Source organism: Adiantum capillus-veneris, chromosome 9 (genome assembly GCF_014529385.1).
Source record: "Adiantum capillus-veneris isolate H3 chromosome 9, ASM1452938v2, whole genome shotgun sequence".
Lineage (NCBI taxonomy): Eukaryota > Viridiplantae > Streptophyta > Polypodiopsida > Polypodiales > Pteridaceae > Adiantum > Adiantum capillus-veneris.
In genome coordinates, this window is record NC_140939.1 from 127,906,823 (window position 1) to 127,922,523 (window position 15,701).

Below are 15,701 nucleotides of genomic sequence, written 5' to 3' on the forward strand. Positions count from 1 at the left end.
GCTTTGCACACTACTGACATCCACCTAGTTTGATTGTTCTCACATACTCTTGTCAGAGAATGTGACATTGAATAGACCTTTACTCCTTGGAGGGGATGTGTGTGTGTGTGTGTGTGGGGGGGGGGGGGGGGGGGGGGGGTCATTATATGTAGAAACTATATATCTCATGCATTCAAGAACTATTTATAAAATCCCTTAGCTATGAATTTTTCACCAAAAAAAGGGAATTTTCCTATTCAATCTGTAAATGTGAGAAAATTTGAATATAAAAATCCCTAATGTTGAACCCACATTTTTTTATTATGGTGACCCCCCCCCTGAATTTACTCCATTGTGTGAAGCTCGAGGTGTGAAGCAACTCGACCAAGACCAGCTGAAGCTCACACACACACACACACACACACACACAGATGATGAGGAGGGTTTGAATGAACTAGCTTATCCTTGGACTTGTTAGAAATTCAAAATGGCTAGTAGAATAGAGGCACAAGGTAAATGAATGCAAAATTTCAAATGATATAGACACAGAAATGTTGTATATCTAACAATCATGCAGATGACCACGAGCCAAAGGTATTCAATAGCCACAGAAGACGTATTTAATCCAAAGCTGAACATAAAAGTTCTAAGGGTATATCAAAATTTGGAATTGTGCAATGAAATTACAACTGTTTTTAAACTTGTGTTCGAGAAACGACTTTAGGACCACCTATTCATATATCCGCCTTGTGCATTCATTGATTTAAGTAGCACATCCATTGGTGTATATTTGTCAGAGGCAACACCAATTACTAGACCATTCTATGAGTGACTGACCACCACTATTGTTTATTTGGTTTTGGTAATAATTGAGAAGAATTGTCTTAATTTAATCCTTGGGTATGATATGAAATGATATCTTTATTATGATATATTTTATTGACATCAGAATGCAAATGAATTATGGAATATGATAACTTGATTGATGTTGTGTTAACAATTCAATGTATAATAAGACCGCCAACTTTGGATCTTGTGCCAAGCACAACTGGTAGTTAGTTCCTAGAAATTTCATTAGTTGAGAGCTCCTTATGAGCAATGGTTATTTTATACCCACTGGATGTTTGTAATCATTTTGAGCATTGCTTGCTATCTATTAATAAATATGTGCAAGAGGAAAATGTTTACTCTTGCATGGGGGGGATTGCACCCATTGCTTGTGTTGTTCACCTCTCTAGGATTGTGTTGTACTCAAGATTCTCAATTTTCTTTCACCTTCCCCTACATCGGGAGCTTGATGTGCACTCCTTTTTAAGATAGTAAGATTGTGGTGTTTTGTGACTCACAACCATTGCAGAAATGGTCAACAAACATACATAAAAAAAAAGAGGAATTACAATGCCAATAGACCATACTGATCTAGCCAAAATTCGTTGATCATAAGAGTCCATATTGTAAAGAGAGACGCAGTAGCAAGTCTATCCTCCTTGGGTAACAAAAAGCTCATATCATTTTTTCTTGGATGTGGGTGGCCACATGCAACCATTGCCAAACAAAGCATTAGTAGCGGAAATTGATGCATCCAATGGGTCTTGAACGAACACCGTTTTAGCAAGAGAGAAATGAACTAATTGAATTGCGCAAGTGTTAGAATCATAGGAGCTTGAAATCAAGACTTACACTTTAAAGAAATATGAGTTGACAAGTCTACCACACTTTGCGATCAAATTCCTATTTCCTTTCCTCTAACACACTGATAGTCCACATACACGTGCACTAATTGTCCACATACACGTGCACACAAATATAGACCCACACACACGTGTGTGTGTTGTTGGTTTTGTGGAGGCTATTTGGTGGGGGGGGGCGGGGTTTGTTAATACAGAGGAACCAAACACTTCCAGTAGATTTGAAGATGGTTGCCAAGATGCCTTAGAGCACAACCACCTAAATTGCAAATAAGTAAGGATCACAATCAGGTTACAAAGTCGGGACTCAGGACCCTTAGTTTAGTGGACCAATGCCATTGTCGAAAAATGATGCTTCACTTGGATGAGACATAGTTCATGACAAGCTGTTAGCCCCACCCTAAGACTGGGGGGCAGCTCAGGAGAATCGGTAAGAAAATTCAATAGAGTAGCAGGAGTCTTAAAGTGGGAGGAAAAAACCAAGTACTTCAAGAACTCCATTTTGCATTGGTCCCCTTGGCCCTCCAAAGTTGCAGATCCGCCACAAATTCCCTATTGGATAGAGACAGCCAGGAAGTTGAATAATAAGGGTCTGAATCGACTAGGGCACTTCTGGGATAGTGACAACAAGAGTTGGAAAACCATTGATCTTTTGGTTACCCAGTTCCAACTGAATAGCTTGGAGGTCTTGCTTGTCCACAGAGTGAGGAAAGAGCTTGAAAATTTAGTGATGCCTATCTGTGAGTCGGAGTTCGATTGGAACGGCTGGAAATGGCCCGAAAGCAGTCTCTTAGGGAAACCCCATCTTAAAGACATCTACCATACAATGATGCAAAAGAAGAATTGGTCTAGCCCCCTTAACAAGATATGGAAAAAACAATGGCCGGAGGAAAAGTGGGAGTAAGTAATGGAGAACATCTGGAAACCAAAGGTTCCGCAGTACGTGAAGGTATTTTTATGGAAGGTAATTTGGGGTGCTCTACCGACAGGGGTGAAGATTCAGGAAAGAGGGATTGGGTCAGATCAATGCTTAGGGTGCAGGTTGGCTAGTGAAGATCTGGACCACCTCTTCATGGATTGCCCAACTATCGAAGGCCTCACATGCAAGTGGATCCAAAGAACATGGAGACTTCGTTTCTACAAGACTGATCTATTCCTTGGAGGGAAGAAGTCAGGGGCTCTTGCCATCCTCATTAGGACTGATCAAATCGTCAGGTACTTCTTCTTGCATAGTGTATGGCAGACAAGGAACCGTGAGGTGGCAAGCTTCACAAAAATTATACAAGAAAGCAAAGTGCTACTTTGGACGCTCAGGCGCACGCAACACGCGGAGGATTGGTTTAGGACTACTTGTGCCTTGTTGTCAGCAGAGGGTATGCCTAGGATGGGGGAAAATCTTGGCTATCGGTAATTAAAAGTTCAAGAACATGATAATGGACCTTATGAATCAAGGATAAGGGATGGTTGTAATTATGGTCCTTGGATGATGTCATGGCTCAACACGAGCATGACAAGACATTGTAATTCTATGGGTTGCTTAATATAACTCACTCACAATTGTGAGTTGTGCAAAAAAAAAAAAAGGGCCCATCAACACAACATTTAAGAAACAAGAACACATTGCCAACGTGACTATCATTGCAACCATTCAACTGAGCAAGCACAACCTTAATGCCTTTTATTTATCGAGATTGGCAAAGGCAAAAGAATGAAGCAATCTAAAACTAAGAAGCTCCCAACGCAAAGCAAGAGAGCAATTGTAGAGCGACAATAGCCACATTTGGAAGGGGAACCGGAATGTCTATGAACCTAAGGTTACAGTTGACATTCAAGTCCACGTCAGAAGCTGACTCAGCAAGCGAAGGGCTAAGTCGAACGACACGTATGACATTGCTGCTGCCAGGTTGACACCGGACGAGGCCGCAAAGACGGCTTCCAGGCGCGGCGATGACCTGCTCCAATCCCATGAGCATAGGATGCTCAATTAGTTTCCGCCACGTGTCAGAGCTCGAGTGGTAGAAACGGAGCCGGCCTGTCGAGACGTCGAGCGAAAGCAAGGTGCCATCGAGCACCACACAGGAACCGGCCCAGCCGGAGCGCATGCCGCGTGGCATGTCGAGCCAGCGGCCTTCAGATGGATCATACAAGACCCCGGCCTTTCGGAAAACTCCCCTTCCGCTCACCATGTGCAGCCTGCCCTCGTAATTGACGGCTGTGATGGCCTCCCCACTAAACTTGGAGGAATGCAGGCTGTCGATCTGTGACCAAGTGTCGGAGTCGGGGTCGTAGCATTCGGCGCATTTGGACACATGGACATTCCAGAGGCGGCCACAGCCGCTGGCGACAAAAAGGGTGCCGGAGGAATCGACGCCCGTGGCGCACCAGCAGCGGGGGCCGGAGAGGAGAGGGGAGGAAAAAGACCAGCTATTGGTTAGCGCATTGAAAATGAGAAGCGAGGGGAGGGCGGGCTGGACGGGCAGGGGGCGGCGTGTCCGAGCAGACAAGGGCCGCTCGTCGGCCAACTGCTGCTCTTGTGGGGGCGATTCCTGCACATCGCCGCCTTCTCCCAGGCGGCAGGCGGCGACCATGAAGAGGCGGGTGGCGGAGGCGGCGCATTGCACAGAGTAAGAATGACCGATGAAGGAGGGGCTGGAGAGATGGAAGGTGGCGTAGTCGGTGGCTATGGGTAGGGGGGGCAGGCGGTGCCAGGCCTGCTCGAGGGGGTCGAAGGACTGCCACTCGAAGCTGGTAGGCGTCTTGAGTAGAGCGTAGAGCCATTGAGGTGAGTGGAGGCGGAGCGCTTGGCGCACACTGCGAAAGAGAGGGGAGCTGAGCAGGAGACGGCGCCAGGCCCTGCAGACGCTCCAGATACAGGCGAGGGAAGGGACGCGCGCAATGCAGAGAGTGGCGAGATCTTCGGGCAAGCCGGGGAGTGCAGCCGAAGACTGCAGCAGCTCGGGAGGTTGCAGCTCTGGGTGTGATTCTTCCCCAGCACCTTCCATAGCTAGCGAGGTGAGGATGGAGCCATTGTGAAAGCCCTCAGAGAGCAGATATAATTAGCGGTGAGCAATTTGCTGCTTCTTGCTTCAAGTTGAAGAAGAAGAAGATGAAGATGATGCCCTGTTGCAGAAATTGGATTCATTTTGTCAGTTTTAATATTGAATAATTCGAGCGCTTTTCTGAGAGTACTTGTATTGATTATTGTATTATGATAATACAGCTGAGATTTGCCTTTTCTGTACCTTCCCGCAAAACAGGCATCTGACCTTTTAGACTCTAGACATAGCACTTTCTCACACGAATTTCGAAAGCCCTTAAAAGGTGAGTTGTCCCCGGGCGGGGCCCATCTACTTTCCACCCAATCCCGCCCAATTTACCCTACTCCACACTCCTCTCTTTAAGTAGCCCACCATTTTTCTCTCCCACAAGCCTTTGGAGCAAAACGCCATGTTCACACCCAGTGCCTTACTTCCAAAAATGGCAACCTCCTTTTGAGTCGGCCACTTGAACTCGTTACTACTCGACCTGGACTAGTATCAACCACACCATCCAGGTCCTCTAAGAAGAGGTTCTTGCAGCACGTGAACCTACGACAGCTCGACACGCGTGAAAAAAAATTCACAAGCAAGAGCTAATGTTGTTAGAGGGCTCCCCCATAGGCCCTCTAAAGGCGTCTTTGGAGGGCCCTCGTGAGAAATTGCTGCAGCCCCATAAGGACTCCGGCCTTTTCGATAGGCTGCTACTCCATCACCGGAAGAGCTCCCTACCTTTTTGCTGGGGGGCACTTGAAGCACCCCCTACAATTGAGAATCGCCTTTTTACAGGCAGCAGTGGGTAACCTCCTCCTCATCACACACAAAATCTGCAGGGTTGACCGATAATTGCAGGTAAAATCGCTAGGTTGCAGCAGTGTATGAGGCTCTGAATCCAGCAGAGAGGGCCTTGCACAATATTATGAGCTCTCCATTTTGCAAGGCTTATGGGGGAGCCCTCTTACTCCACAAGTAGGGGGCCAAGGAAAACCTGTCTAATAGGAGACTCTTGACCATGCTCACATCAGCCTATAAAATCTTTGTTAAGGCCATTCCCATCAAAATTCGTCCTCTCATCAGGTGGATCAATGCTGAACAGAAAGGTTGTATCAAGGGAAGTAGGATACTGAAACATTGGTGAATCTATGAGGAAGGCATTGACTATGTTGAACAAATAGGAAAGTAGATTTTGATAAAGCCTATGATAGACTTGAATGTTCTTTCATAATTGAAAGTATGCATGTGATGGGCTCTGAACACAAATTGATCAGTTTTGTCTCTACCCTATTTGTTATACCAAAGCAAGGATACAAATCAATAATGGTCTTTCTAACCCCTTTGGGTTGCACATTGATTAGGTAGGGATGCCCCCCAATCATTCAGCCATTGATCTTTATTGCTTAGTCAAAGAGAAGACCCATGCAAGTTTGATTGAGGGAATCCCTCTTCCCAACTCTACCACTCATAACTCCCTATCGCAATTTGCAAATAACATCAATGCATTATTGAACAATGAAGACACATTAAGCTACTTTTGGGAATGCCTTGACATTGTTTGTGAGGCTTCTTGCTCGAAGATCAACCGTCCATAAATTAAACAAGGATTAGATCGTCCTCTCGCTCCCTTCCCTCGTGGCTTCTCAATCAAGGATGTGAAATCAGCCTTGCGGGTACTATCTTGAGGCTCTTAGGGATTCCACTGGCGTTTAATGTGACTGTATTGCATCGATGGCAGTGGGTCATGGAGAGATTCTTGCTTAAGTTCAATAGATGGATTGGATTCAAGCATTCATACCAGGCAGGATAATGGTTATTAATCACTTTCTGAAAGCATATCCTTTTTTTTTCTCTCATGCCAGGGGCGTCCACTAGGAAATATGTAAGATAGCACTTGCGAATAAAGTATGGGATTTATAACTAGGTACATTTTTAGAAAAATGTACTTACATAAAGGATTTTTTTATTGAGAAAGTGAAAATATTCATACATAAGGGCTACTTTCTTTACCAAAATGCATATATAAGGGGTACATATAATACTTGAAAATATATAGGTAAGGGATTAATTAAATACCTCTTGTTCGCACGTGCTATATGCAATTTTTACATAGTGGACTCCCTGGGCTCTCATGTTAGAGACCCCCATCAACCCATTTCAAGTAAATTATCCAATGCTACCGAAATTTCATGTGGGCAAGGGACCCACACAAAAGGTCTACAGCTAAGGTCAATTGAGACAGGTGATGTCTCCCTAAAGAAGAAAGAAATTTAGGGGTAAGAAACGTTAGGTTGTGGATTGACAAACTAACAATCAAGCAAGTGCTAAGGGCACTAGCAAATCCTGAAGAGGAGTGGGCTACTCTACTCATGAGAAACCTAAAGAACTTCCACATAGAAACCACAGGGTAGAAGAGCCTCCCTTGCAGGGTTCACTGGTTTTTTTGGACTCACCAGGTCAAAGCTAGAGATTTTGACCTCCTTAAAACTCTCTCAAAAGCACGGAATAGGTATAGGGGACAATTGATATTCAATTGAAACTCAAAGTTTAGCATCCTCATTCGACCTCACGAATCTATGTGGTGGACTATCATGCATATTCCCACCTTGAATGAAAGAGAAATCAAATCAGCTCTTTGTATCCATAAATAAGGCATCACCCATTGGAGGGATATCTAGAAAATCAAAGAGCATAGATGGCTCACAAATTGAGAACTTAATGCCATGTTTTCCCTCCATCCTTGGGAACTTTTGTTGACTAATAGTAGGAATCTCATGTCCTCCTTGGATGACCCTTCTACCAAATGATCTCGCTACCCTGGTTCATGTTACTCTCAACATGATTCCTCTTCATTTTTTTGTCCAACATTCGGTCCAGTGTGTTTGCATTGGTTTGCATGTGGCCCTTGTCTACTCTAAAGTCTTCAACTGTTTGACATGATTCTTCTAGGGACCTGTCATCAAAATTCATTGGTCTTTCTCCTGGGTTAGACTTGGTGAAATTCTCTGGATACTACCGTCTTTGAGGCTTTTCTTTTGGCCTCATTCAGCAGCACCGCATTGACATCTATCTCTGCTATAGGAAATATATTCATTGACACTAGCATTTGTTCGATCTTTTTCATACCATATTTCCTACAGAGTTCATTTGGCCTCATTGCCTTCTTCCAACCTCCAGTATTATTCATTTTCACCTGGATTCTCCTAGTGGGTCCCTCAATTGAACTTGGGTAAAAGCATGAATAGGTGGTACACTAGCAATGTGGTAGCTACCAATAGTAAAATTCACCAAAACTCACAAAAAGAGTATGGAGAAGTCATCAATACAATATTATTTAGCACTAGTTAGAACAAATAACAAGTGGGTAGTAGTGTGGTAGCAACATACCTATCAGAAACTTCTTGCAATTAGCTAATACCAGGGTGGTAGTAATGTGGTAGATACTTTTCCGGGACACAGGTAGTTGTACCACCTACTCATGCACAGAACCTGTTTGTTAACATCTAGCCCACATAATCATGAATGTCTCTTGCACGTCTAAGCCAAGGCCGTCCCAATAGCATATTGTAGGCTCCTTGTACATCTAGCACCAGAAAGATGGTTTTGAATTTCTCCTTTCCAACTCTGGTTCTCAACAGTGGCTTCCACTGTTTCCTTACCTTGTAGTCGATCTGGATCTTAGCTTGTAGTCGATCTAGATAATTTGAATCTCGTCATCCTTTATTTTAGACAGATCCACGACCATAGCTTTTGTGCCTTCTTCCTCTACTTTTTGATAAACTTAGTAGCCTCTAGTAAGGTTTGTCTATGCCATCCAATTATATAGTAAGTTTTTGAATCCTTTCACAAACCTCAACAAAGATTTCATCTTGTTCGTTCCTAGAGTTTTTGTTTGAGCTAGAGGATCTCCCCTATGAATGATTGCCTTTGTAGTGTCATGCCTCTCTTGGCCTACTGCATTTCCTGGCCAGTCAATCCTTTGGTGAGGAATCAAATTGTTTCTATTGAACATTTTCTATCCTCAAATCCAATTTTATCAGCCTCGGTCAAGTATGCCCTGTCTTGTTGAACCTTTTCTTCTAGGCAGTCCTCTAAGGCCTTCACTGGTTCTTCGTATTTTCTTTCAGCTTCTACGTTACTGGAGTCACCTTTTGGGAGATCCCTCTTTAGAACCTCTGGAAACCTTGGTGAAATCGTTTGGATGGTCGTGACCTTCAAGCATTTAGGTTGTTTTGGCATCTTATTAGCTAGATCTTGCATGTAGCTTTTATATTTTTAGGAGGATCTCATGTATGGTAATTGTAAAGAATGCTACATATGAAAGCCACACATGTGGGATAAAATACAACTAGATTCATTCATGTCTTCTTAATATCACGAATGAGAAAAATGTAGTGATTGAGGCCAATTTCTATGTACAATACATGAGGCACTTGGATTGCTTTGCTCCATGTCATGGCATGGCACGCAAATGAAGAAATTTAAAGGAAAAGCTTGTTGCTTGGAATCATGTAATCTTAAAGGAACACATAAATCCTCTGTATGGATGATATCAACTTTGATTGCAACCATCACAAAAACTTACATGCAAGATAGGGGTTAATTGATTTTTCAATCCATTGGTCATATAAGTGTAAAAAGGAGGTCATAATTACCTTGTACATGTTGTAAATAGAGGGTTTTCCAAGACGCTCCAATCCGTGGGTGGCATGTCCCCTCCTATGAAGAGTGAATCCCTCATGAGTTTAATTTTGTAGGAATGTAATGGAAATGGCCTATGAACTTAGAGAATAGCGGAATTAAGAGAATTAGAGTGAGCAACTTTGAGAGCATAGATGGTGGACTTAATTGGTAGTAGCAACTTAATCATAACACTTAATTAACTAGGCATGAGCAATACCTTTTCAAGAGAGAGAGAGAGAGAGAGAGAGAGAGAGAGAGAGAGAGATTTTAGAGAATATGACAACAATTGAGGACCGGATTTATGTGGAGCCGGTCCCCCCTCCAAAAGGCATTTGTATTATGGATTCTCTCATTAAGAGAGACTTGGTACAATACAATCTTTGTGTTCCTTGAGACCTCTTTGGCAGTATGGAGATGGAAGCTTCATACACCAAGCTTTTGCATAATATCAACAATCAATCTTAGCTTGAAAACAATCAAGAACTTGTGAACATCTTAGTCTTTGTGTTCCCTAAATCATTTGAGTGCATGAAGATGTATACTTTTATGCATCAACTTGTGCCTAAAGCAACAATTAATCTACCTTGCAATACAATTAATCTACTTGCATTAAGTAACTAATCCACTTGCAATAAACCATTAGCCTTCTTGCAATAAGCATAACATGAACTTTATAGAAAGCATTAACTATCCCAATCCTCAGTCCCAAGACCTCAAACACCTTCAAAGGTGGAGAGATCTAACAGGGAATGAGGGTAGGGAAGAGGAAGAAGAAACATTTCGTAGGAGAAAGAATTAGTTCCTCACTTATCATACTCTTGTTGCTAGCATACATAATAGCATAGTAATGAAGAAGAATAAGATGGAAAGATTAAGCATTGAAGCATGGCTCTTGGTTAGATTTGCACTCCATATCCAAGAGTGTTGGTGTAGGCTCTCAACCTCTACTTGCTTGGAGAAGGAGAGGGAGCTCTTGCACCTTGCCTAGCACACAATGAGAGTGTTTGTGAGTGTATGTGGGTGAGTATACCCCCTAAGCAACCCCCTAGCTTGCTTGGGTCGACCCCCCCTTGTAGCTCATGCTTGAAGGTCATTGGACCCCTCCAGGCCTAGCCAATCACAAGCAGGAGGCATTACAAGCAACAAGGGTAGCCTTAGGACAAGTGTCCCCCTTTCCCCTTGGAGAGAGAGGACTTGCTAAATGCAAAATCAATTAATGAAATCTCCTAAATTATCATTGGACCCCTTGGGTGGCCAACCAATAGGCTTCATGCACACAATGAGGGCAACACGAGGAGGAACTTGACAAGTGTCCCTTGTGCTTTCTTTGTACCATGCATGCCTTGTGTGAGTGTGTGGGTGTTCTCTGTTATCCCCCCTCATATAGGGCTTGCCCCCTCCTTGTAGGGATTGATTCTTTGACTTTTTGACACCTCAACCCCTCATGCATAGGCCTAGTTCCCACCACAAGCTTGGCCCTTAAGCACTTTAAGCTTGGGCTGGGTTCTCACCTCAAGTGCAACCCTAACATCTCAAGCATGTCAAGCACCTCAATAATCAAGCACCTCAAGAACCTTAGTCATCAAGCATGACAAGCAAGACAAGCACCTCGATCTGGGTCGGGTTCCCGCGCATCAAGCTCAGCCCTAGCTTACCTAAGGTTACCTAAGGTCAAAGTAATTTTACACATATTATTGGAGGTCTTCAATGAAGCTAACCCTAAGGTCGTATGCTCCATTGGTTAGCCTTGCTCTTTGATAGACCATCTCTCATTTGGGCCCCTTTACCATTGGCCCCGTGTTGAGATAGATCTATAAGCACATGTCTATATCTTAACCCTTGTTCCTGTTTATTCTCCCACAGTAAGTGATCAGTTTAATATGAGAAAATCATTTGGGTTGGTTAGATATTAGTTTTTATGACATTACCTCTCTCTTGAAATCATAGTCTTCCTCGACTATGAGGTAGATATGGTAAATTCTCACCCATTAGTTCATTGGTCTTAGTAGGTAGAGGATCCATTTTTACCCTACGACATCATTCCAGAGTGGATGACCAATCCAGTTGGTGCTTGAGAGACATTGTCTTCCGCAAGCATGTTTGATCTTTTTAGTCCATATCATACTTCCAAAGTAGAGTGACAAGTTCTACTTGGTGTTTGGGAGACGTAGTCACCACAAACATGATCCTAAGTATGCATACTTCTTAAAATTTGTGCACAAAACATAAAAAGAGAGTCTTATAAGACAAAAACATGGATCATTTAAAAAGCATTTCTTTTACATTTGCTTACTCTTTTGTGTCATTGTAAGCATCATTAACAAGGTTCATATTATCCTTAAGCTATGTTCTTTGCATGCATTTAGCATCTTTGAAAGGATAAATATTAACTTAAATAAGATACTATAAGTAATCTTACCATTTCTTAATACCTTGTGTTCCTGTCGAAGGATGAACTTGGGTTGGAGCTCGTTTGCTTCATCCTCTATCTCTAATGGGTCTACATTTATAGCCTCTATTGGTGGCTCTCCTTAATAAGGCTCGAATAGGCTCTCATGAAAAATGATATATATGAGCCAATAGTTGGGCAACTTTAATTGTTTAGTAAGACCCAAAGAAAGATTTCTTTTTCTTTAAAGGATAAGGCTCTTTTATGCCTACTGGCAGGAGCCTCTTTTGCCTAGCTAATAGATGGATATAGCCTGTTTAATCTTCTAAAAAGATTCGTTTTGATCTCGGCTATACTCCTTTTCAATGAAGATCTTCCCAGGTACCTTAAGCTACAAGGGACGTTTGGATCTTCTGTCTTTAGCCTCGAAAGGTACTTTCCCCTTAGAAGTATGTTCATGTTATTAGAGACATACTGTTGTTAGGGTAAGTACTTCTCCCATTTTGAGCATTGATCTACCTCGAATCACAAGCTTTTAGTAGATCAAGGATCACTAGTTTTGTGATTTTCCTTTTTGGTCATCCGTTTGAATAGTAGGCCAATATAAGAGGGTTACTCTAGTTCTGATAGAGACTCCATCAGAAATTAGTGGTCATGGTAGGATTTCTATCCGACACAATTAGATGTTGGCAAGCCATGGTCCTTCTATCATACTTCATCTTTTGGTATACCATACATTTTGAAACATACTCTTGTATGTTCTTGTTTCTTGGTAAGCCAATACAAGTATGCTTTTATTCCTAAAATAATAAATTCGAATTCCTCTTTTCCCCGCATATATAGGAGGAGCATGGGAAGTGAGGAAGATATAACCTATTGAGGTATGGAAGATAACCATCCTCTAAAGTGAGTGGTTCTTTTTCTTCCATTTGTAAAGGCTATTATTATATCCCTAAAGCCTGGGTTAGAAGCATATTTAACTATCATAAAACATAGTTCATTGTAAGTTGCTATTGATACCCTATCTACCCTTGGCCATCGGGAAAGTGCATCGGCTACATGTTTGTGCTTTCCAGCAATGTGAGCAATGTAAAATTTAAATTGCAAAAAGAAATTTTCCCACCTCATTTGATTGTCGAAGAGCTTGGTTTGTATCATGGATGGAGTCCGCAAGAAGTACTTCCATGTGTCAACGGCATGTAAAACAGCTCGTAGTTCCTTTTGTATATGTCCAGCATTCGCTCATTGGATTTGAGTCTTTGAATCTTGTATTCTATGGTATTCCCTTCTTGAAGCAAATTTTTTCTTGAAGGCATGCATTTAGGCATTACATTGGACCTCAAATAGCTTTGAGAGATCCCGTAGTGTAAGCATAAGTTGAGAGATAAGTTTCTCTTTGAAATTTTCAAAAGTATTTTTATCTCTTTGTAGTCCATGTACACTTAACGTTCTTTTTTTGTTAAGTCATGTATCGGACCTGCTATAAGCATGGAATTTTTCCTATGAAGCATCTCTAGTATGCACTCATACCTTTAGAGCTTCGCAACTCATGTAGACTCCTTGGATTAGGCCATCTTTTTATTACCTCTACCTTTTGTGGTTCCATACAAATACCACCTTTAGAGATAATGTGACCTAATTATTGAATCTCTTTTTAAAAAATCCACTTTTCTTTTGGTTAGAGGAAAGCCTAATCTCTCTCAAAACTTACCAGTTCATGCTATTGCCTTTTGAACTCCTCTTGTGGAGCTTATAAAGCTCAATAAGGAGGCTTATTAGGCAGTGAGCTTCATGGTAAAAGCTCCATTGCATGGTCATTGTCCCCTCATTGTGGAGATAGCTCACGGGGGTATCATCAATAAAAACATTTTGGAATCCATTTAGGAATGTAGAAAATTCTAATTCCTCTTGATTCCCGTCTTTTTTTTATATTGTTATTGGTTGAAACATTGAATTCATTTACAGGCTTTTCAACAAAAATCATGTATATGAATATATAGATTTTCATTAACTTACGAAAAGCATGCATATTTACATGGTATAGGATGCTACTCGACTCATAAACATGTATGTACATATCTCCTAGCTTAGGAAAAACAAAAGCCTTTTGCTATGAGCATCCTCTTTTGGAGTTTCCAGCATAGAAACTCAAGGCGGGTTGTTGCGTGCATCTATTTGGGGACAAGCACGATAGACATGCCCTTGTTGTCCACACTTGTAGCATTTGTTATCCTTACGAGATAACACTCTAGCTATGTTGGAGAGAGTCTATTCTTACCTTTGTAGACTCCTTTCTCCCTTTGCTTTGTTATCGGTGTTGCTAGAGTTTCCTTTGGAGGAAGTTTGAGCATTATTCCTTCCTCTAGGCTCATTTTGATCCTTCACTTCCATGGGCTTAGAGTTTCTCTTAACCCCTTGTTGGAAATTGATTTGAGAGGCGACCATAGTATGGTGTATGACCACCGATATGGAATTAGGCCTTTGTGAGTTAATATACTTGGCCATCTCGTCAAAAAGACCCTCACAAAATTGTTGCTTTTGCTCCTCAAAGCCTATCTTTTTGTAGACACTGGCTTTGAGAAGTAAATCCCAAAACTTATCTACATACTTCTGGATAGACTCACAGGGAGAGAGTTTCAAGCTTTGCCATTCTATGAGGACATTGTCTTTAGTGTTGCTTGCTAGAAATTGTTTCATGATGGAGGCTCTTAAAGCCTTCCATGTCCTTGGAGCTTTCCTTTGGGCTCGTAGGCTAGGCCACCATTGACGAGCGGAGCTCTGAAAATGCATAGATACTTGACGCAGTTTAGAGGACTCCATGAAGTCCTCATCACCAAAGGCCACATCAAACTGTTGGATGAAGGCCAAGATTTTGTCCGTAGCACCAAAGGTGCCATCATAGGTAAGAAAAGTGGTGTCCTTTCCTCCCTCCTTGAACTTCTTCAGCTTCTTGGACCTTCTCCATACCGGATAGGACTTGCGATGGCCTTTCCTTTTGGGCTCTTTGAGAGAAGAGCCGCTACCTTCATTGGAATATGAGGAAGGTGATGAAGATGGAGAAGAGGGTGACCTCTTTCTCTCCTTTTCCTTCTTTTGGTACCTCTCTTCCTTTTTGTGATAACGAGGAGGAGGAATTTCTGGCAATATTTCTCTCTCGGGGGGGGTTGCAGATCGTTGAGGCTGCCGTCTTCTTGGAGTCACATCTTCAGAAGTATTGGGAGACTCACTTCTTTCTCCTTCTCTTGGGGAAGGCTCTATAGTAGAGACTTCACCTTTATTCTTGGATGGAACGGTAAGCTTGCTAGTAATCGTTTAAGCACTTCATATGGGTTCTCCTCTTCTCTCACCGTAGAGAGCCCTCTCTTGGAAATCTCTTGAAGAGAATTCTCAGGTTCTCTCTCTTTTGGGGGAGTTTGGAGAATCCCATAACTATGAAGTTGTTGGAAAACTTCACCTTGTAGGGCTGGGTTTCCCATAGCTTGTTGCAGCTTAGAAACAAGACAGTTGATAAACATGGGAGCATCATCATTAGCACCTTCATGTGCCAACTCAAAGTTATCAATGCTCATTCTACTCTCTTGATTATTGTCAGCCATGTTAACAAAATTTATGTATGTACTTAGTGTATGATTTGGAAATTCAAAACCTTAGTTGCCACTCCTCTTAGCCTTTGAAAATCGGCTCTTAAGTATCTACACCCATGGCTCAAAGTGGTTAATTATAGAGAGTAGAGGAGTAGGTCTAACATAGCAGAGTTGCCGAGGGTTAGCTCCTTTCGGACTTCTTATGGCTCAAAGTGGTTAATTATAGAGAGTAGAGGAGTAGGTCTAACATAGCAGAGTTGCCGAGGGTTAGCTCCTTTCGGACTTCTTATGGCTCAATAATGGTAAATCCGTAGGCAAGTCTAAAAAGACTCCATTAATAAGTCCAAAG

The 15,701-nt window shown here is 42.2% G+C and overlaps 1 protein-coding gene across 1 annotated transcript; it reads right to left on the reverse strand.

The window, feature by feature from the left end:
- Positions 1–3,314: 3,314 nt before the first annotated feature.
- LOC147451162 (F-box/kelch-repeat protein SKIP25-like) lies at positions 3,315–4,947 on the reverse strand. The gene has a single exon (XM_086520873.1). It carries the CDS (start codon positions 4,667–4,669, stop codon positions 3,392–3,394), a length of 1,278 nt encoding a protein of 425 aa, XP_086376999.1. The 5' UTR covers positions 4,670–4,947; the 3' UTR covers positions 3,315–3,391.
- Between the last annotated feature and the right edge of the window lie 10,754 nt (positions 4,948–15,701).